Genomic DNA, 22,652 nt, shown 5'->3' with positions numbered 1-22,652 from the left:
GGTTCACAGAAACTTTAAAACAAAAATTGGCCCCTGAATCAGCCCCTGAATAAATTATCTCATGGTTGTCCAGTTTTAATTGGAGGAAAGAAATCATTGGTACAGCTCGAAACATTCATGTTTTTCTTAATGGCATGGATTTACACGGTTATTGGTAGTGTTGCTGTGCTGTAGGCAAATGCACACTCCTCCTCTCCTCTGTCGCCTCTTCACTCCACAGTCCAGTTTAGCTCACACAGACACTGAGTCAGAGGAGGTCACATCATATGCAGCCTGTGCAGACATAGAGCGGGAGTCTGACTGAACAGAGGGGGGCACTGGTGAGCGATGGGTCATGGATACCTGCTGACAGAAATTTCTCCCAAGCAAGGCTCTAACCACATATGCTGCCCCCTTTGAGTCCATTATACTGAGCAGTTATGCCCAAGAAAACACTGAACTTCGGATAAACCCAGAACAGTGGGTTCTCTGCACAGTATGTAAACACAGGCAGTTGAGAAGAACGCTCAAAAGCACAGCTCATTCCAGCACTCTTTTGATCTGGTACTCTTGCCTGAAAGTGTGAACCGGCAATGTGTACACAACATTTCATAAACATTTCTTACATTTGGAATCTGTGAGGGGAAATGGCTACAGTGTGTCATACAGTCTGGCTCTCATTTACTTTCAAAATGGCTTTCTTTCCACAAACCTATCAGGTCCCTCAACTTCCAATCTCCTCACAGCCTTGGCTGTGATGTCATAAAGGGAACACTCCCTGCTGCCTGTCAATCAGTTCCATTGATTCTATAGACTCACCATAATACCTGCATTTGTTCTGTCCTCTCGGCTTCATAACTACAGTAGGTTCTGGTTCGTAACAGGACTTTCTGGTGCTGTATTGCAGAACTGAGTATCCAGTGTCACAGTATTGTACTTGATCACAACCCGTAATAAAACATTGATGAAAGTGAAATGCTTCAGCTTTAATGATTGGGAAACAGAAGTACCAATGTTAAGAATATGGAGCTGTATATCTGCTGAGTCTAGAGCATTGGTGTCAGTCGTCATTCAATCTGGTGCAGATCTTGTACTGTAACAGGATTAGAAGTGAGTATAGCAGCTATATTATCTTTTATGAAACTGTGTGTAAAGTACTAATTATACCAACATTAACCCAACACAGTTCCAGCAGCCTGCGGAGCTGGATACCACGTGTTTGTTGAGGTGTCCTCACCTTGAACTAGAACAACGGGCTTTGATGTGGGATTTGGGCACCTGGCCTGACCCGGCCGGAGGGCTCCTCAGTTCTGTAGCGTTCTCCCCGCCCCCGCCGTGACCTCACTGGCGGGCTGGTGCTGGTGCCACCTCAGCGCGAAACCCAAACACAGGAACAGAGCGCCGCGCCAGCCCGCCAGCCAAACACCAGAATGCGGGAACAAAGCACCGCACCTGTAAACTAAACACCCAAACAACGTGCGCCCACTTCCTCTACGACAACAGCCAGGACACTCACTGTCCTCTCTCTCTCTCCCTTTCCCTTTCATTCGGTTTCTTTCTCCTGCCTCTTTCTCTGTGTCTCTCTCTCTCTCTCCCGCTGTCTCTTTTTCTCTCTCTGTATCTCTCCTTCTTTCTGTTTCTCCTTCTCTCTCTATGTGGTCTGACAGTACTGAGATTTGCTAAATGTAAATTCAGAAAGAAAATGCAATGTTCACATTGTCCCGAAACCCTAGTTTACCATTGCTCTGCCACAGAAAGGTTATCAGAGTGTTGTGGAAAGGTTTTGAGATTGTTGTGGAAAGGTTATGAGAGTGTTGCAAATAGGTTATGAGAGTGCTGTAGATCAGTTGTGGTGTTTCACACTGTCAGTGGTGTGAGCATTGGCCGCTTAGTGGTGAATAGTTGCTTGAAGAATTTCTTTCCAGCTCTATGATGGGATAACACTGGAGATCAGCACAATTTCAATTTTTAAAAAGCATGTGTTGGGAGACTGGCCATTTTGAATTCACCTCTGATTTAGCCCTTGACTGTGTGTTGAACAGGAATAAACCATCAGGTCTTTGTGTTTCTCCATATGCTCTTCAATGGGTCAAATCACCTTGTTGACATTGAAGGGAAGTGGTTTGCACAAAAATGCAAATGCAAATACCTGAAGCAAATGGTTGTAATTACCCTGTTCTTCCAAAGATTCTGAAACCAAGCGTGTAGCGGTACAAGACGTCTCTCTCTGTCTGTGTTCTATCTCTCTGATCATGTTCTCTCTCTCTCTCTCTCTCTGCCACTGATCACGTTCTCTCTGACCATGTTCTCCCTCTGATTCGTCCTGCAGATGTAGATGAGTGTCTGGATAACAACGGTGGCTGCCAGCAGATCTGTGTGAACACCATGGGAAGCTACGAGTGCCTGTGCAACGAGGGGTTCTTCCTGAGCTACAACCAGCACACCTGCATCCACCGCTCTGAAGGTGAGTCTGAGAAATCCATTATCCCCACACCTGAGGACGAGTCTGAGAAATCCATTATCTCCACACCTGAGGACGAGTCTGAAATATACATTATCCCCACACCTGAGGATGAGTCTGAAATATACATTATCCCCAAAGCTGAGGGTAAGTCTGAGATATTCATTATCCCCGCACCTGAGGGTGAGTCTGAGAAATCCATTATCCCCACACCTGAGGATGAGTCTGAGAAATCCATTATCCCCACACCTGAGGATGAGTCTGAAATATACATTATACCCAAAGCTGAGGGTAAGTCTGAGATATTCATTATCCCCGCACCTGAGGGTGAGTCTGAAATATTAATTATCTCCACACTTGAGGGTGAGTCTGAGATATGCACACCTGAGGGTGAGTCTGAAATATTCATTATCTCCACACCTGAGGGTGAGTCTCATATATGCATTATCCCCACACCTGAGGGTGAGTCTGAAATATTCATTATCTCCACACCTGAGGGTGAGTCTGAGATATGCATTATCCCCACAGCTGAGGGTGAGTCTGAGATATCCATTATCCTCACAGCTGAGGATGAGTCTGAGATATTCGTTATCCCCATGCTGAGGGTGAGTTTGTCAGATGTCCCATTTCAGCTTCAGCTCAGTTTTCAGTGTATTTTCATTGCTGGTTTTTTGAGAACTTTTTTAATTTCTGTTGATTACCCTGGATAATGATGCTTGTCAGGTAAATGAATGAGTTCTATATTTCAGGTCAATCAAAAATAATTGATTTGAACAATCATCTTGAAACATTACTTTTCTCTGAAAAGAGCCTTGTTTACTGACAGCTTTAATTGTTCCCCTGTAATCAAGAGTCTGAGCAGCTGCTAGTTTTCACATTTCTGTTTGACTTCTTTCACGCATGCCAGATATTTTTTTCTTGACTTAAACGGTACAATTTGGCCCCCGCATGTGCTCCCTCAGCACAGGAAGTGATGTCAAAGTTCCAACAGAGGATTAGCTGTGTCTGTGGAATGAATACAAACCAGTGGCTTCTTTTAGGACCAGAAGAATATTTACTCTAGACGTGGAATATATTTACTGTAGAAATGTCAGAAGACCTCATGAAATAACAGTGCAACCTATTCTAACCAGGCGAAGAGTACCGTAAGGTTATAAGCAGCCTGTATAGGCTCATAGTTGTGTAATGTTATGAGCAGCCTGGTCAAGCTCCTAGTATTGTAAGCTTATGAGCAGCCAGGTCAGGCTCATATTACTGTTAGGTTGTGAGCAGCCTGGTCAGGCTCATAGTGCTGTAAGGTTATGAGCGGACTGGAAGAATAATCTCAGCAAAGCATGAAACCATTTTGTACTTCAAAATCATACTTTATCTCTCAGGTTTTTCAGCTGTGCTTGGCTTCAGTCAGGGGTAGGCCTTTACCTGACCTCTGCGGTAAACGTGAATGTTCCGTCCAGGTAGATTAGTGTAAGCAGGAAGTGTAACACACCAAAGCTGGAGAAGGCGGGATTCTCTTAATGCTACCTGGATGAAGGCACATTCTGAAACCTCATCTGGGCTATTTCAGACCTCGGCTCTACCCTGCAAGTTTAGAGTAATCCTTCATTTAAAAATACTTTGGTTAAATATTGTTTTTCATAGGAAAAGCTTTGAAATAACATCCCTGTCGATTGGGCTGGAATCGACTGGTCTTCTCAGGGTAAATATTGGTTGTGGTTTTCTCTGAGACTTTCCAGGGTATTTTTAGGGGAGCGTTTGACTTTGGTGAGTGGAAGTGTTTTAGCGTGTGTGACCGGTTACCACTCTGAGTGACTTCTGTTCTGCCACCAAACAAATAAAACAGCACAGTCAACAAGAACACACTCATGCACACATACACACACACACACACACATGCACATGAACAGACGCATACCCACACACACATACATGCGCACACACACACATACATGCACACAAACATACGCATACACACGCACATATACATGCATACACACACACACACAAACATACGCAAATGCGCACACAACACATAAACACACATACACATATACCCACACACACAAACACACACAGTGAGCTTAGCTGATCAAACCACTGTTATTTATATCTGAGATGTGAGTCTTTTTTCTTTCCTTGGTGGTTAATGGGCAGCTGGGTTTGGGTTAAGCCACAGAGAGTTTCCTGCCCAGCTTTCCCCCAGTCACAGTGTGTGTGCTTTAAATATAAACACAGGAGCAACAAAACCAGATATAAAGCACTTTAAAACATCTCTCTCACTCCTGCTCCGCCCACATTTATGACATCACCAGAAGCGTTGCTGGATGAGGAAATCTGACGTGACTTGTAGGTTGAAGCAAATGGTATGTGAAATAAAGAGTGTGTATAGTGGGTGTACATGTATGCACACGCGTGTGCGTGTGCGTGTGTGTGTGTGTGTGTATGTGTGTGTGTGTAGAGGAATGGAAAGCTTGTGGTAGGAGAGGTTCTCATCTGAAGAAAGGTGCTCATTGAAAGCCATGGCTGAGTACTATAGCAGTACAGAGAGAAACTGGCAGGGTTTCATTAAAATGGAGTTTAGTAGAGGGAGGGTTTGGAAGGGGTGTGGTTCTCACTGTTCCTATTTCAGCTTCTAATACGCACCACCACACTGTGTCTCTGCTGTGATAGTCTTGGGGTACACATTAACATGCCCAGCGTTAATTCAACTCTAACAGTGTTGATTCAACTCTAACAGATTACATTTTAGAACCAAGTCTGGTGGCGTTGAATTAACACTGTTAGAGTTGAATTAGCACTGGGAATTTTACTGTATACTAAAGCTTTAGGGGCATGAATGGTCTAGGGGCAGTAATTCTTTTGGGGCATTAATGGCCTGGGGGTAGTAATGCTTTAGGGGCATTAATAGTCTTGGGCCAGTACTGGGAATCTCAGGTGCTGGAAGCTCAGTGTACAGTAAAAGCTTTCAGGATGAACTTGAGAAGCCAGTGCATTGAAGCTTTTATCAGAATTCCACACTTGAGTTAGGATTTGGCAAACATCATGCTGACAGTACGGATGTGTGTGTGTGTGTGTGTGTGTGTGTGTGGCGACCTGCAAAAATTTTCACAGCAAGTCCTCAACCCAAGAGGTGAAATGTTCTGGGGGTTAGTCACCACTCTGAGAACAGAGAAATAAAGGCCTACTGTCTGCACAACACCAAAGTTTTATTCATAATGATGATTTTGTGGATAAAACCTAAACCTGCTGGTGTGCTACGTTCTGTGATTATTTCTGTTTTTTTCATGTGGTGTTCATTAAATAATGATTATAATCATTGATCAGGTTTTCCTCATTTCCCTCCCACTAACCTAGGCATTTATAAAAGGCTAAAATCTAGGGGAGAATGGGGCCATGTGGATGTGGATGCATCAAGCTTGAATGATGTATTGCAGGTTATACGTGCAGAATTACCCTCTCTTTGTCTCCAACGAATGGAAGGAGATTTCAATATGTATTTTGGAAGATATTGCCGGAAGTCTATATGCAAGTGAATTTCTCAGTTACTTTATTGTGTGTATGTCAAGGAATCCAAATGTATGTAATCGTAAACTGTCTTTTAACGACTAACAGATTGTGTAGTTTTGATATAGCACGCTAGCTTGCTGGGATTGCTCGCCAGGCAAAAGTGCAGACACACCTACTGCAGGGGTTAAACCTAATGGGGTGTTTCAAACTGTTTAATCTTTGTATTATTTTAGTTTGCTTGATGCGCGTTGTTTATTATAGTATCTGTCTGTGTGCTCATGCTTTGCTGGTTTGTATGTTGCTTTTGTACCACGCAGGTAGCCCTGTAGCCGGTCAGTGTCTGTACTTTGTGTGTCAGTGCCCTGCCTGTCCAACTCCCCTGCAAGCTTCTGCCACACATTCTATAGGCACCGCCAGATGCTCTGCCCTCTATCCTCAACTCTGAAAGTTCTGTCACAGATTCTGTAGGTTCACCAGCTCTGTACCACTAATATCATATAATATCATATCATCTTCGCCATTGCCTAATTTGGACAGCTGGATTCTAAGTTGTTGTGAGGAAGCAACCACATCCTCCATCTGGTTACAATGTTATAAAATTCATTCACAGTTTCCTAAACACTACCTCAAACTGGCAAGCTGACAATATGTTTTTATTCAGTCTCTCTCCCACCTCTTAAGGTGCCAATTAGCGATAACCTAGACTTGTTCTCTGTGCTCTCTCTCTCTCAGATGGGATGAACTGTATGAATAAAGACCATGGCTGTGCCCATATCTGTCAAGAGGCTCCTAAGGGGGGCGTGGCCTGTGAATGCAGACCTGGGTTCGAACTGGCCGAGAACCAGAGAGACTGCATGTGTATGTAGTGCTTATGTGCATATACAATACGTGCTTGTTTTTTCTGGTATATGATATATAGCATATGGTACACCTGGCTGAAGGGTATAATTTGGAACATGCTGCTTGTCAGTTTGCTTGAACACATTATTTTCTCAAGACTGAAATATGCGCTAGCTGTAGTTGGCCAGGTAAGGAAATTTCAGTTGTATTCTGGGTTGCAGTGTGATTGAGAAGCGACATTGTGAAATACTGTTTATGTTAATATTGTATATGTCTATTTGCATATTTCCTCAATAGATATGGAGGGAATATTAAGGGCTTTAAGTTAAATACACTTTTAAATTTCATATAGTTTAGTTATTTGGGACTGAGAGTGTTTTATCAGACAATTATTAATTGCCGTGATTTCTGTTCATTATTTTAAGTTCCTCACACATGACCTTTGTGTTACCAGTGACTTGTAACTATGGAAACGGGGGCTGTCAACACACCTGTGACGACACAGAGGCGGGGCCTGTGTGTGGCTGCCACCAGAGCTATGCTCTCCACTCAGACAGCAGAACCTGCATTGGTAAGTGCTGCAGAACCGCAGAACTTCACACTCAGACAGCAGAACCGCAAAACCGCACAGAACAGTTCAGAACTCCGGACCAGAACTCCACCCCTTTCACCTGTGTCATTACAGTCACACCTTCTGATAGAAGAAAATCTTGCACCTGAGCATCTCAATATGAGATATTAGAGACAAGGGAATATCAGCGATGAGAAATATTAGAGATGAGGGACTATTGGAAATGAGAGGTGAGAAATATTAGTTATTAGTGAATAATAGCAATGAGAGAAGAGTATTATTATTGTTATAGATTGAATATTGGCAATGAGAGATATTAAAGATGAGGGAAAATAAATGTGAGTGTTATTGTTGTTGGGTGAATAAAATACTGTTGACTCTATTGCTACGAATGACTCCAAGGCAAGGCTCCAAGGCACCATGGAGCTTCAGTGAACTGTGCCCTATTCGTCTCTTTTAGCCTCACAGAAAGCTGTCAGAATTTGTTTGGATCTACGGCAGATGTGATCCAGAGGCTGTATCAGTAGTTTCAAAGTTAAACAGCACATTCTTCCCCTCAGGAACAGAAAACACTTACTGCCATGTGTTCCATGAGGTGTCAGACACTGTACAGCACAGAGCAGAGTTTAGCATCGCTCTACTAGCTGAGAGAAAATGGTTGAAACCTGGTTTCGTTTCCAGCTTCATGAAGAGGTAAAGGAATGATGGAATGATTAAGGAAGGAGGGGAGTGGCGCATAAAAAAAAGTTTGTGCGTGTGTACATGCGTGCGTGTGTGTGCGTGTGTGTGTGTGTGTGTGTGCGCGCGTGTATTTGTATGTGGTTCTCTCTCTCTATATGCTTAACTGTTTCCATGCTGGTGATGGCTCATGTTTGCCTGTCTTGTCTGAGCAGAGAGGCATTTTAAAATCCTATGGAGGATTGATTAGAGCAGATATCTCAACTGCAGCCTGATCGATCCCAGAACTCCCCACCAGCCTGAATCTGCAAACACAAGGTGCCTGAATGTCCAGCCTGGTCATTAGGACTGGAACCATCTCCCACCGTGATGTTCAGTGATTATGGCCCAATCAGACCCTTCAGATTGGTCCACTGTGGCTTGTGCATCAGTGACCCCGCCCCTCCCTTTGTAACATTGTTTCCTGATTGGCTGTTGAAGCCCAGTTGCAGTGTGTTCTGTAGACAAACAGGCAACCAGTACAGGCCAAAAACTGCCCCCCTGTCTGCAGCGCCCCCGATCTGCACACACACACTCTCTCACACTCGCACAAATACTAACACGAACATGCACACACTCTCTATCACCCACACACTTTTTTATTTATTCTTTCCCCATCTGACTATTTTCCATCTGTTTTCCTGTGAGTCACTTTGTTCCGCAACTCACACTGCTTTAACACAGAACTCCACTCCCCGCCTTTCCTTTCTTCCACCCCATTATGCTCTCCTTCACCCATCACGCTTTCCTTACCTCCACTCTCATCACCTTCTCCTCCCCTCTCCTCTCATCACCCTTTCCTCTCTCGTCCCTCCTCATTTTTTACCCACCTTTTTCCTCGCATCTACACTCATGTGCTTCATCTTGCACTCATCTGTTCATCTATCTCTTCTGATGAACGGAAGTCGTTGTTGAAGTTTAGCCTTTCCCCCCCGTTCCTCTTGGTTAATGACAAAGAAAAGTTTTGTGGGGTTTTTTAGGCTTGCGGGGGAAAGGGTGGAATTAAGGGGTTTAAGCCTCTTGGCTTTGGGCTGTCTTTTGGGGAAGGTACGGACGGACTCCTCATTAACCTCCTGCTCCCTGTGTCCCTCTCACCTGTGTTCTAGAGAGAGATGAGGCTGCAGGTGAGAGCTCTGAGCTCAATGCTACGTCATTAGCTGATGTGGACAAGCGGGTGAAACGGCGGCTGCTCATGGGTAACTCCTCTCTTCCTCTTCCTGTCTGTTGCCATGACACTTGTGCTTGTCTTCTCTTCCTTTTTAGGGGTCCAAGCAGCACAGATGCTGGAACTCTGTTGTTTTTGTTAAGACTCTTTTTTTCTCTCTCCTTTCACCTCAATTAACTGTAAGCTGTAATGGACCAGAATCACCAAACTCGGTAGGCTTATTTGGATGGCTGAACTCTTGGATCCCATACATTATGGCGCAGATTTAACACTTGGTGGCGCTATAATGCATGTGACAATATTCTGACATTCACAAGCCCAACCCCACTTAAAGCCCCACTTCTTCTCCTACAAAAATTTACCAATTTGCATGAAACTTATTATTTTGTTTCATCTCACACACCTTTAACCATTACTTTTGTAGTGGTTATGTAAAAATATGGTCATGTGACAGCCCAATGAAGTTGCAATGGGCATGGCTTATCACAAAAATGCTAATTATTCCACAACCATTTCAAATTAAGTTTTGCAACTTGGCATGGGAATTGACTGTAAGGTGAAGACTCGAGCCCTAAAGGCTTAGCCCAGTCCAATGACACGGTAGCGCTACAGAGATCCAAACATGAAGATATTCAAAAATCCCTGCTGTATCAGATGGATCCTTAAATTGGTGGCGTGGCCCACAATCTCAGTTGGAACATCTGTAAATGCTGATGTCCACCATCCTATTCTCTGTGTTTTCCAACTGTTGATCATGCTGCTTGGACCCTGTGAATCACTGCTTGAAGCTATATTTTATCTTTTTTTGTTGTTGTTAATAGCTCAAAGGTTGTTTCACATCTCCTTATCTTTCCCTGGAGGTCTTGTGGTGATTTTATTGTTTTGTCAACAAGTTTGAAAAAATTACGAGTTATGAAACTTTTTTTTGGTTACTTCTGTGTACTAACCCTGTTCTTCTTTCTAGGCCACAGAGAAAACAGTTACAAAATGTTAGTGTTATCAGTTTCAGCTTATTCTGTAGGATACTGTCACTTATAAGGATATTGTTTACATACTTTTCTCCTTTATGATTTTGACTGCACTACGAGGATGAAAGTGACACATTGTGCCGATAATGGTTTTTTGTCATACTGCGGTTTCCATGCAACAAGGAATGGCTCATTGTTTTATTGTCTAGTTTATTTTAAAAGGATGACTTCACATTTAGTAGTGGTTTACTTTACCCTCTGCCCTCTGTCCCCTTGTGACCTCACACCTCATCAGTCATGTGCCTCCCTGTCCTCGTCAGACAAACAGAACTCTGGGTCTGCTCCCCTGGGAGCTGAAAAGAAGCTTCTTTAGATCTGCTGTTTTCAGGGAAACTCATCATGTCTCTTCATCTCAGCCTGATACGTTTTATAAATTCAGCTCTGGAGTTGTAGGACATCTGGATCCAGTGCTGGGATCACAACCTCCAGTCCTGAAGGGGGCGCTGTCAGGTGATTGTTGATGTGTTTCAGCCCTTTAGTGATTAGCTAATTTGGCTAATTAAACAGCTGCCACAACAATCAGCAGATGTTGTATTTAAACACACTACAGGCCTCCAGAACTGGAGATAGCCTGCAGACGCTATACCCCTTCAGTATTGGAGTTAATCCTGGAGTCACTGTGGCCCTCCAGGATTGCAGACACTATGGCCTTGCAATGTTATATGTCAGTGAAATGCTGTCGAAAAGAAGAGGATGTGAAACTAATCTGTATTAAAATTAAATTTTTGTATCATCTGTTAATGTGGAATTATAGACCCTAGCTGGTTGACAGAGTGGGTCAGTTGAATGTCAGCCTGATCAGGCTCATAGTATTGTTATGTTATGAGACTTAGACGTGAGGCTTGCAAAATATTAACCCTAGAGTAAAGCTGGAACTGCTATTCAAGGTCAGAAGACCAAAAAGAGGGATACTGGGAGAGATACAGGGGGTTCAGTGACCACAAAGATGACAGACTACAGAACCGAACTCCTTGATTCACATGTCTACATAACGAAGTTCCTCTCTCTCTGGATCACATGAAGGGGGAACTAAGCTCCTCCCAGTGTGGATCACATGATTGGAGAGCCAAGCTCCTCCCTCTGGGTCACATGACTACAGAGCTCAGCTCCTCCCTCAATCAGTGTTCTGCTGTTCATTGTGTTAAGATTCTCTTAACTGGTAAATTAAGCGTTTTTTACCAGCAAACTGAATTTTTTATACGATAATGACTGTTTTCTGACTGATTTTGCCCTGGTGGAGTGCTTAGGGAACTTAAAGGGATGATACTGGGGCCATTATGTTTTTGTGGGGGAAACAGCAAAAGCAGGCTGTCATAATCACACAAAAACATAAACTATACATAAGCGTGTAAATATGTACAATTGTGTGTTTTATAAGATTGTTGATGGCATGTCGTTTTCTTTTCTCTCTGTACCCAGAAACCTGTGCAGTGAACAACGGGGGATGTGATAGGACCTGCAAGGACACCGCCACTGGGGTACACTGCAGCTGCCCTGCGGGGTTTACCCTGCAACCCGACGGCAAAACCTGCAAAGGTGTGTGTGTGCGCGTGTGTGTGTGTGTGTGTGAACGTGTGTGTATTTCTGTGTGAGAGTGTGTGTGTCTCTGTGTGCGAGCGTGTTTTACTGTGACGTTTTGTACTTGTGTTCGGTGTGCTTCAGTGTGCGTGCATGTATGTGTGCGTGCACGTGTGGATTTACGTGAGTTTTTATGTGTGCGTTTAAGTATGTGCATGTTTACAATGGGAGTATGTGGAGTTAGAATTGAGGTTGAGCTAGACTACATCTTCACTGTGGCCGGTTCCTTTTCCATAAAGCATGTTCGCTACCCCATCACAGTACACACTCCGGTCCTGCTGTCTTTCCCATTGAGCGCTCGGCTACTCCCAAACTTCAGCAACATCTGTAAGCTCCAGTTTCACACCCCGGTTCCCCTTAGCTGAGCTCCAGATCAGCGATCCTCGTGAGAAGCGGCAGAGGGTCTTGCTAAATAAATACAGCGCTGAGCGATCTGACCCCCGGCTCTCCCCGGCGGTAAAATGAAAAGGTTTGTGAGTGGCGGTATGTGCCTGCGCGCTGTAAATATGGTGGGGGCTAAAGCCGGGAACAGTCAGTGACTCACAGCCCCGGGGGGAGGGGGGTGGGAGTTTAGCTGTCGGTAGTAAATGGGGTCAAGTGTCTGTTTGGGGTACAGCTCATATCCACCAGGTACGATTCATGTAGCCATAACACTGAAGGTAAACTGAGAATTGTCCATTAGTTCCTGTAACAACCCCATTTTGTCATTGTGAACACCTGTCAATCAACACCCACGCTTCCTGTGGGTACAGATCACGCAGAGCAGTGATTGGTTGAGCATATTTTGATGGGTGATTCCCAAATCCCAATGGTTCCTGTCATTATTGCTCTGGTGTAGTACATTTTAATGGAATTCTTTCTGGGGGGTGGGTGTATGCTGAGGGTGTGGCTCTCCCTTTGTTTATTAAAGGAGTGAGACTGAGCAGGGGTGAGAGGGTGAACATTTGCACTGATTGGTACAGGGGGGTTGCCGTGGCTAACAGGGGGGTTGTATGGACCTGTGACCTCCTCCAAACGGACTGAGATCAGGGTGAACTCACACCAGGGCAGGCCCACTCTCCCATTCACACACACACACACACACACACACACAGTACAGTCAGCTCTTCCTTAGGCCTGAGGGCTTGGGTTGGTAGGGGTGAGGAGGGTTAGGTGGAGGGGGAATGTAGCGGGTAGGTGGTGAATGTTTGGGAGAGGGCCGTACAGAGGCTGCTGGGAGACACAGGGGCGTCTGAGCTGTTTAAACTGTGAGGTCCGGCTGCCCTCGACGCTGCCGTGTCACTGTCATATTGCTGGCATAGTTCAGGCGGTGGATTTTACGAATGCGTTCGGAACAACCACCGCACAATGATCGCTGATATTGTGACCTTTAATTGAAAGGAAAAGAAGAGCGGTCCTACACACTCACATCAGGATTTGTCCTCCGTTGGTCCTTCAGTCTTTCAGAAGGCTGCTGTTCATCACCATATCTTCCTCCTCAGTGTCTTCTGTCCCTGAGGGGAAAATGTGCTGTTTGAAACTACTTATACCGCCTCTGCATCGCATCTGTTGTAGCTCCAAACATATTCTGACAGATTTCTCTGGAAATAAACAGCTGATTTACATGAAGCTAAAGGGGAACGGTTGGGGAAAAGTCACTGTGTTTTTAGTGGAGATTCAGAGGGAATGTGCTAGTTCTGCCCTTGTTGAATGTAGAGTCGGAAGGATTAACTGATTTAATTTGTGGATAATTTGTGGAAATCACAGTTTTAACAAGGCACCACTGATCACTGTTATTGATCAGTTATTGATTGAGCAGTCTGCAAAGGCTGTAATTAATCAGTCAGTAGACTGTTCTTCTGGGGTAGGCGTACAGCTACAAATTACAGTATTTAGGTGGCTGTCCAAGGGATGGTCAATATATGCTCGATTGCAACTGAATACAAATAACCTTTGATTAAGTGATTATAGATTATCCCACACTAACAGGTTAACCCACAAGAAGAGGGATTAGATTACATTGAATGGACAATGCTACTGGAAGTTCATTTAAACATATGCAACATCCACAAGCTTCCATCAATTGTGAGTTTTTCCTTATTAAATGTGTATTGTAGTGGATTTAATCATTACATAGGTTTATGATTGCTTGTTTTTAAGCACGTGAGAGGCAATGCTTTTATTTTCATTAGTTGTATCTGTCTTAAGAGTTTCTCATATGAACATTTTGTGTGCATTTATTAATTTAAACCAGAGGTGCCATGGTGTCACAGTTATGTGCAGAATGGTTACTGTATTGCAGAAGATTGACTTATTACTCCTTAAGATCTGTTTTAGTTTAGTTTTGAGATGGTCTTCAGTCACTGTTCCATTGGTCTGTCCTGGTCGAATGGATGAGAGTTTGTTATAACTTCTGAGTGTTTGTGGTTTTAATTAGAGTGGCCTCTATAAAGATGCTTCTGCTTGGTTAGCACATCACCCCCTGGCAGTGCAGTTGTGAGCGATAAAATAATAAGGTGTGATTAAGTGCTTCCTTCCTTTCTCACGTCAGAGTAGCTAGCCTAGCATAGCCCAGCCTGACTTAACCTAGCCTAGATTAGTCAAGCCTCACCTAGCTTATGCTTTTTTACCCTAGCGTAACCTAACCTAGCCTTGATTAGCTGTGCTTAGTTTAGCCTATCCTGGCCTGGCCTACCTGTGTCACTGAGTTCTCCATAAGTGTATTAAATTAGTTTTTTCGGGGGGTCTTTCTGCAGATATTTATGAATGTGAGCATAGTAATGGTGGAGGTGATCTGTCTGCAGATATAAATGAATGTGAGTGTAGTAATGATGGATGTGATCTCTCTCTCTCTCTGCAGATCTAAATGAATGAGAGCATAGTAATGGTGGATGTGATCTCTGCAGATAGAAATGAACATGAGTGTAATAATGGTGGATGTGATCTCTTTCTCTCTGCAGATATAAATGAATGTGAGTGTAGTAATGGTGGATGTGATCTCTTTTTCTCTCTCTCTGCAGATAGAAATGGATGAGTGTATTAATGATGGATGTGATCTCCCTCTCCCTCTCTCTCTCTCTCTCTCTCTCTCTCTCTGCAGATATAAATGAATGTGAGCGTAGTAATGGTGGATGTGATCACTTCTGCAGGAACACGGTGGGCAGCTTCGTGTGCAGCTGCCTGAAGGGTTACAAGCTGCTGACCGACGAGAGGAGCTGCCAGGGTGAGTGAGCGACAGCTGTCAATCACACAGTGGTAGCATTCATCACACCGAGGAAGAGCATATATGCAGCACCCTTCATCTCAGGATTTCAAAGCAATTCACAGTGTAGGGGTGAATTTCAACCCCCGCTGATGTGTAGTCCCCAGCTGGGTGATGCATGGCGGCCATTTTGGACCAGAACGCTTAGCATACATCAGTGGAGGTGGGGGTGGAATTAGTGGGCTTCGTGTTCAAACTCAGTCTCTAGGGAACTCACAGCTGTTCCTGTCCTCTTTACCTCATTATATTTCGCACGCTCTTTCCCTGTCAGAAAATATTTCCACACACATTACAGTATTACTGTAAAACGTGGCGCATGGGATATACAGTACTGTAAACTGTGGTGTAGATCAGGGGGTGAATCACATTTACCTCACGTAGTTTAACTCCTATGCACAAGCATGAAGTGTAAAATACAGTATGTGGGTTTTCTCCAGTGTTGCTGTCTCATGGGAGGGTGGGCCATCAGTGTCATTTGGGAGCTCCATTGATTTTTGGGGTCTGTGGACTCTCTGTTCTTACTGAAGTCCAGGCCGCACTGGGCTCGGGGTGATGTTTCCGGTCGCATGACGCTCTCCGCTGCCAGCCAGCCTTCGGCTGCATCCGTTTCTGTGACCTTTGACCGTTTGACACCAATTTCCATGTTTCAATTTTTTATTTTTTTCTCGGCAAGATATCGACGAGTGCTCCTTCGAAAGGACCTGTGACCACGTGTGCGTCAACTACCCCGGCAGCTTTGAGTGCCTGTGCGAGAGGGGCCACACGCTCTACGGGAAGACGCACTGCGGAGGTGCGTGACCTGAGAGAGCGGCACGCCTGCACACCTGACGTAATAGGCCACGCCCACAGGGCTGTCGTGCTGTGTATAAATGGTGCCGTGTAACTGACACGCATTCTGACCGCCCTGTGACCGCGCTGTGCGCGTGCGAAGCGATGCTAACGGTTGTTCTGTGTTCTGCGTCGCAGACGTCGACGAGTGCAGCGTTAATAACGGGAGCTGCGAGCACGGCTGTGTGAACACGCCGGGCAGCTACGCGTGCGTGTGCCCCCCCGGCCACAGCCTCCGCTGGAACAAGAAGGACTGCATCGGTAAGCGACCCATGAATGCAAGTAATTGTGCTTGTGTGTGTGTGTGTGTGTGTGTGTGTGTGAATGTGTGTGAGTGGGCCTGCCCTTATGTGAGGTCACCCTGATGTCAGTTTGTGTAGAGGTGGAGGTCAGAGGTCACTGGTCGTCGGTTGTTACGGTAACATGAACCTGGCTTTTCCTCAGAGACGGTTAAATGCCCCCCAGGCAGTAAGACCCCCCCTGGAGCCCAGCTCACCTGCGCCAGGACAGGTGGGGCCGAGGTGTGTGCCCTGTCCTGCCCCTCCAATGCCCACTTCACCACAGGTGAGTCACACACACACACACACACATCTGTACCAGGTGTGTCTCAGTCATTGCAGCAACCCAGTGCAGGTTGTATTCGGTTGGATTTAGTTCCTTGCCGAGGTTTCACCATGAATGGAGCTCATTCTTTGCCGTTTGCTGGCCTCTATTGAGCAAAAGCTGTAATTGCAGTTCACCTGTGCAATGAAGTTGAGTATCAGGAACCGGCTTTGCTGGTGTCTGATTATGAGTCATGTGACTGGCTGTGTTCTCCACTTAAATTACAGTAGCATAACCCCGTACTCAGCTTTAGAGAGACAGAGGAGGCTATTGGTCAGTTTGAATGGCACTGTCTGTCTCACCTCGATGTGTGCTTGTGTGTGTGTGTGTCTTTCAGACTCTGAAAGTGGCTACTCCCTCAGCTGTGGGACACCAGTGCAGCCTGGGAAATCTCCCCAGAAGAGGAACGCTACTGACCTCATGCTGAGCTGCACAGGTGCTGTGCATCATGGGAGACAGAGTACAGCTGTTAACATGCTACGGACTTGCTCAAGTTCTTTGATGCTACTGTTAAAAACCCCTATATATTTACAAGTGCCATAGGGGTACAGCAGTCTAAAGCAGTATCTGTCTCCCTCATCAGAAATCGTGGCAACACCCATCAAACAGAAAGCTCGCTTCAAGATCAAAGATGCCAAGTGTCAACTGAGGCCCCGAATTAAGGAAATGCACAGCGATGCCCCCATTAACCTGCAAGGTATCTACATGCACACGTTTATACACATCTGCAGGGTATCTACATACACATGCTTACAGACATCTTACAGGGTAGATGTAGGTTTCTCAAAGGGAAGTTTTCAGAAGGGATTATTTAGAGGCACCAGTGTGTCTGTCAGATTTTTTGTATGAAGAAAGCATTTCGAATAAATGTGTGACTTGACTACGAAGCACTGCATTTGAGTGAAGTTTCTACTTAAAGTCAAGGTTCCAGTCGAGAATGGAGGAAAAAAAAAAGTAAAAATCTTTTTTCTCCTCCTTCCTCTCTCACTAGAAGGGGGTCCGTTCGCCTGCACAGACGACTGCCAGGTGACCTTCGTCAACCTCAGGTGCGAGTCGTCGAAGAAGCGTCGGCGAGGTCGGAAATCTCCCTCGAAGGAGGTGTCCCACATCACAGCGGAGTTCGAGATGGAGATGGAGGGGGAGGAAGCCTCAGGTGGGTCCGTACAGAACTAAGGTCAAAGGTCATTGCAGGATACCTTTCATGTGATGCGCTGGAGTTGTTAAGCATAGCCAAAGCAACACACCGACAACACACCTACTCACATCTATAACGTGGACTGTCTGTGGACATATTACTGCACCGTGTATGTGTGTGTGCGTGCGCGTGTGTGTTACAGACTCCTGTGATGTGGGTTGTGTAAGTGTGTGTGTGTGTTACAGATTCCTGTGATGTGGGTTGTGTGTATGTGTGTGTGTTACAGACTCCTGTGATGTGGGTTGTGTGTGTGTGTTACAGACTCCTGTGATGTGGGTTGTGTGTATGTGTGTGTGTGTGTGTGTGTTACAGACTCCTGTGATGTGGGTTGTGTGTGTGTGTTACAGACTCCTGTGACGTGGGTTGTGTGTATGTGTGTGTGTGTGTGTGTGTGTTACAGACTCCTGTGATGTGGGTTGTGTGTGTGTGTTACAGACTCCTGTGATGTGGGTTGTGTGTATGTGTGTGTGTTACAGACTCCTGTGATGTGGGTTGTGTGTATGTGTGTGTGTGTGTTACAGACTCCTGTGATGTGGGTTGTGTGTGTGTGTGTTACAGACTCCTGTGATGTGGGTTGTGTGTGTGTGTTACAGACTCCTGTGATGTGGGTTGTGTGTGTGTGTGTTACAGACTCCTGTGATGTGGGTTGTGTGTATGTGTGTGTGTGTTACAGACTCCTGTGATGTGGGTTGTGTGTGTGTGTTACAGACTCCTGTGATGTGGGTTGTGTGTGTGTGTGTGTGTGTGTGTGTTACAGACTCCTGTGACGTGGTTGTTGTGTGTGTGTTACAGACTCCTGTGATGTGGGTTGTGTGTGTGTGTTACAGACTCCTGTGATGTGGGTTGTGTGTGTGTGTGTTACAGACTCCTGTGATGTGGGTTGTGTGTATGTGTTACAGACTCCTGTGACGTGGGTTGTGTGTGTGTGTGTGTGTGTGTTACAGACTCCTGTGATGTGGGTTGTGTGTGTGTGTTACAGACTCCTGTGATGTGGGTTGTGTATGTGTGTGTGTTACGGACTCCTGTGATGTGGGTTGTGTATGTGTGTGTGTTACAGACTCCTGTGATGTGGGTTGTGTGTATGTGTGTGTATGTGTGTGTGTTACAGACTCCTGTGATGTGGGTTGTGTGTGTGTGTTACAGACTCCTGTGATGTGGGTTGTGTGTGTGTGTTACAGACTCCTGTGATGTGGGTTGTGTGTGTGTGTGTGTGTGTGTGTGTTACAGACTCCTGTGATGTGGGTTGTGTGTGTGTGTGTTACAGACTCCTGTGATGTGGGTTGTGTGTATGTGTGTGTGTGTGTGTGTGTGTGTTACAGACTCCTGTGATGTGGGTTGTGTGTGTGTGTTACAGACTCCTGTGACGTGGGTTGTGTGTGTGTGTTACAGACTCCTGCGACGTGGGTTGTGTGAGGGAGAGGATGAAGCAGAAGTTGCAGGCAGCTGTTCGCAGCCTCAGGAGGTCCATAAACAGGCAGCAGTTCTACATCCGCTTCTCAGACACGGAGTACGAGGTGGCACAGAGCCCCGCCCACAGCCCCGCCCACATCCCCCACAGCCAAGAGCTCTGCAGCACAGGCCAGGTCCTGCGAGAGGGCCAGTGTGGTGAGTATAGACCACACCCACAGAGTGCTGCATATAGACCACACTCACATCATACTGAATATAGACCACACCCACAGCGTGCTGAGTTTAGACCACACCTACAGCATGCTATGTATAGACCACACCCACATTGCTGCTCTGTGTTGGTGGGGGTATGCTATTGTACTTTGGGTGTAGTAGTCTGCAGAGGTGTTCTAATGTAATGTCTCTGGTGGTCTCGATGTGTGTGGCAGCCAGTTGCAGTGTGGGAAGCTTCTACAGTGGTGAGGAGTACCTGTGCGTGCTATGTCCTTCTGGGACTTATCAGGACACGCCCGGCCAGCTGTCCTGCCAGCCCTGCCCCAACAGCAACAGCCAGGGCCTCCCGGGGGCCAAGAACATCTCCGAGTGTGGAGGTGTGTGTGTCCTCATAACACTACGTGTGTGTGCATGTCCGTGTGCATACATGCATATGTGTGTGTGTGTGTGCGCGCACGTGTGTTTAATAAAAGGCAAGATTTATGCAGACAGTGTGAATGAGAGTCTGGGTGTACTTGCACCGTCAGTAGAGAGATTCCTCTCTGATACGCCAGCCAATTCTACCTGGCTTTACTGAGCGTGCTCAGGCGCACCCCCTGCTCAGTGACCTGATTAAATGAGGTGCAAGTAAGTCCAGAACAAACGCCTGCTAATCCCGGAGATCCGGCGAGATACGCTCTATGAGCCCGCAATCATAGTGCGGATCATATAAAACAGTAATTATCATAGCCTGGGACCCCTGCTGTGGAGGAGGGGGAACCTATAGCTGCTCACAGCTGTGTAAAATTACTGCTCTATCCTGCGCTGATCTCCCCAGCGAAGCTGGACTGTGCTTCAGCTCTTCTGCTTAATGACAGGATTGGTGTCACCTAGTGGACAATGGATGAACAGCACCTGACTTTTTGTCATAAATTTTGTTCAATATCTTAACATGTTTATCGACTGAGTATTAAAACTATGCAGAGTTAGGTGAATAGATTGAAATCTATCCCAGGTCAGTGCCTGCCAGGCCAGTTCTCCTCAGATGGATTCCAGCCCTGTCAGCCGTGCCCCCTTGGAACCTACCAGCCCGAACCTGGGCGGGTCCTCTGCTTCCCCTGCGGGGGCGGGCTCATGACCAAATACGTGGGCGGGGTGTCCTTCAAGGACTGCGAGGCTAAAGGTAATGTGTGTGTATGTGTGTGTATAGTGTATAAGTGTGTGTATGTATATTTGTATAGTATATAAGTGTGTATAGTGCTTAAGTCTGTATATGTGTATTGTGTATACATTCATAAGTATAAATGTGTATAATGTGTGAGTATGTAAGTTTATTAGCGTATAAGTGTGTATAGTGTACAAGTGTATAGCGTGTAAGTGTGTACAGTGTATAAGTGTATAGTGCATAAGTGTGTAAGTGTATAGTGTGTGTGTACATTGTATAAGTGTGTATAGTGTAAGTCTGTTGTGTGTTGCAGTGCACTGTGCTCCTGGTCACTACTATGATGCTTCCACTCACCGCTGCATCCGCTGCCCGTCTGGCACCTACCAATCAGATTTCAGCCAGAACTTCTGCATCACCTGCCCCGGCAACACCACCACCGACTTCGACGGAGCCACTGATGTCTCACACTGTAAAAGTAAGAGTACTTATTCACCGGCTACTGACGCCTTAAGGTGTGAGAACTTGCAGCTCAAAGTACATGGTGGAAATGAAATTAGAACATAATGTAAAAAAATCAATATCCTTCCCATTAGCACCATATATGAAGTGCTAATAACCTGAGTATGAATGCAGTAATATGAATGTTTGGCATACCAATACCAGGGTGTCAATATCCAGATTTTGACAGTGCTGGTCGTGCACACTGTATAATTTATAGAGAGGGGTAAGCATGTGTTTTGGGGTTCTGAGCCGGTTCTGCCTATCCTCAGACCAGCTGTGTGGGGGGCATTTGGGAGAGTACATGGGGTACATCGAGTCCCCCAACTACCCCGGAGACTACCCCTCTAACGCCGACTGCGTGTGGAACATTAACCCGCCGCCCAAACGACGCATCCTCATCGTCGTCCCGGAGATCTTCCTGCCAATCGAGGACGAGTGCGGAGACGTGCTGGTCATGAGGAAAACTGGTGAGGATGATGATGATGATGATGATGACATTGCCACTGATTTCATTCTGTTCAGTGAGCCAACAGTATTTTTTTTAATTTCCCTAAGGCAATGAGCAATTCAAACAATCAGTTTCAGTTACTTGCGCGCAGATTACATGCGTGCTTAATTGAAAACATTTATACACTTGGCTAACTAATACTAACTCTCTCTCTCCCTCCTTCTCTCTCTTTCTTAATCTTTCTGTCTCTTTCTCTCTCTCCCACCTCTTTCTTTCTTTCTATCTTTCTCTCACTCCCTTTCTCTCCCTCCTCTCCATCTCTCTCTCTGCCCCTGCAGCCCAGCCTACCTCCATAACCACCTATGAGACGTGTCAGACATATGAGAGGCCCATTGCCTTCACCTCCCGGTCTCGGAAGCTCTGGATCCAGTTCAAGTCCAATGAGGGGAACAGCGCCAAGGGCTTCCAAGTGCCCTACGTCACCTATGATGGTTGGGCCCACCATCCTACCCGCTGCACACACAATCCACGCCCCTTTCACCTCAAAACCACACCCCTCTCGCCAGAGCCACACCCCTCTCACCTCAAAACCACACCCCTTTCACCTCAAAACCACGCCCCTCTCACCAGAGCCACACCCCTCTCATCCCAAAACCACACCCCTCTCGCCTCAAATCCACACCCCGCTCACACCAAAACTACACCCCACTCACCCCAAGCTGCACTCCTGCATTACTATGTACACATCAGGTAAATCCAATACAGTAGCTTTGTTACGAGGGGTTGATTATACTTCAATTCAGCCAGTTCAGGAAAAGAAATGAAATACCCATATGTTCTATGAGTATTTTTCAGGCAATTGAATTACAGTTCATTTCCTGAACAAATTAGACATAAGTATAATATGTATAATGTGAATATAGCACTGTTTTGTGAGCACTGGTCTTTTCAGTAATGCTGTTTTAAATTCTGTTCTGTGAAGAGGACTATCAGCAGCTGGTAGAAGACATCGTTCGGGACGGACGGCTGTATGCCTCAGAGAATCACCAAGAAATATTAAAAGTTAGTATTTCTCATGCATCCATTTATTTACTGAAGTGCTGAAACAGTTAAGCTGCAGCAGTATAGGTCTGTACTTTAGTGCATTATTTTTAGATAATTTATCTGAAAATATGAAATATCAGAAGTGATATATTATAAAATATTATGAATATTACCGACATCGA

The 22,652-nt window shown here is 45.6% G+C and overlaps 1 protein-coding gene across 3 annotated transcripts in view; it reads left to right on the top strand.

The window, feature by feature from the left end:
- LOC118231123 (signal peptide, CUB and EGF-like domain-containing protein 1) overlaps positions 1–22,652 on the top strand; it is a 30,276-nt gene that overhangs the window by 5,669 nt on the left and 1,955 nt on the right. For 2 of the 3 annotated variants that reach the window (XM_035424642.1, XM_035424643.1), the window contains exons 4-22: positions 2,309–2,443; positions 6,677–6,802; positions 7,239–7,355; positions 9,179–9,268; positions 11,685–11,801; positions 14,923–15,045; positions 15,758–15,874; positions 16,051–16,173; positions 16,357–16,476; positions 16,853–16,951; positions 17,099–17,212; positions 17,507–17,668; positions 19,100–19,315; positions 19,549–19,710; positions 20,328–20,495; positions 20,791–20,952; positions 21,248–21,445; positions 21,765–21,917; positions 22,409–22,488. In XM_035424642.1, the coding sequence (XP_035280533.1) occupies positions 2,309–2,443; positions 6,677–6,802; positions 7,239–7,355; positions 9,179–9,268; positions 11,685–11,801; positions 14,923–15,045; positions 15,758–15,874; positions 16,051–16,173; positions 16,357–16,476; positions 16,853–16,951; positions 17,099–17,212; positions 17,507–17,668; positions 19,100–19,315; positions 19,549–19,710; positions 20,328–20,495; positions 20,791–20,952; positions 21,248–21,445; positions 21,765–21,917; positions 22,409–22,488 (2,582 nt within the window). The remainder of the gene's footprint in view (positions 1–2,308; positions 2,444–6,676; positions 6,803–7,238; positions 7,356–9,178; positions 9,269–11,684; positions 11,802–14,922; positions 15,046–15,757; positions 15,875–16,050; positions 16,174–16,356; positions 16,477–16,852; positions 16,952–17,098; positions 17,213–17,506; positions 17,669–19,099; positions 19,316–19,548; positions 19,711–20,327; positions 20,496–20,790; positions 20,953–21,247; positions 21,446–21,764; positions 21,918–22,408; positions 22,489–22,652) is intronic. The other variant, XM_035424644.1, reaches the window with a different exon arrangement.

The sequence above is a fragment of the Anguilla anguilla genome, chromosome 7 (assembly GCF_013347855.1).
Source record: "Anguilla anguilla isolate fAngAng1 chromosome 7, fAngAng1.pri, whole genome shotgun sequence".
NCBI classification, from domain to species: domain Eukaryota; kingdom Metazoa; phylum Chordata; class Actinopteri; order Anguilliformes; family Anguillidae; genus Anguilla; species Anguilla anguilla.
The sequence above is the reverse complement of the archived record's forward strand: the minus strand, read 5'-3'. Positions and strand labels throughout refer to the sequence as shown.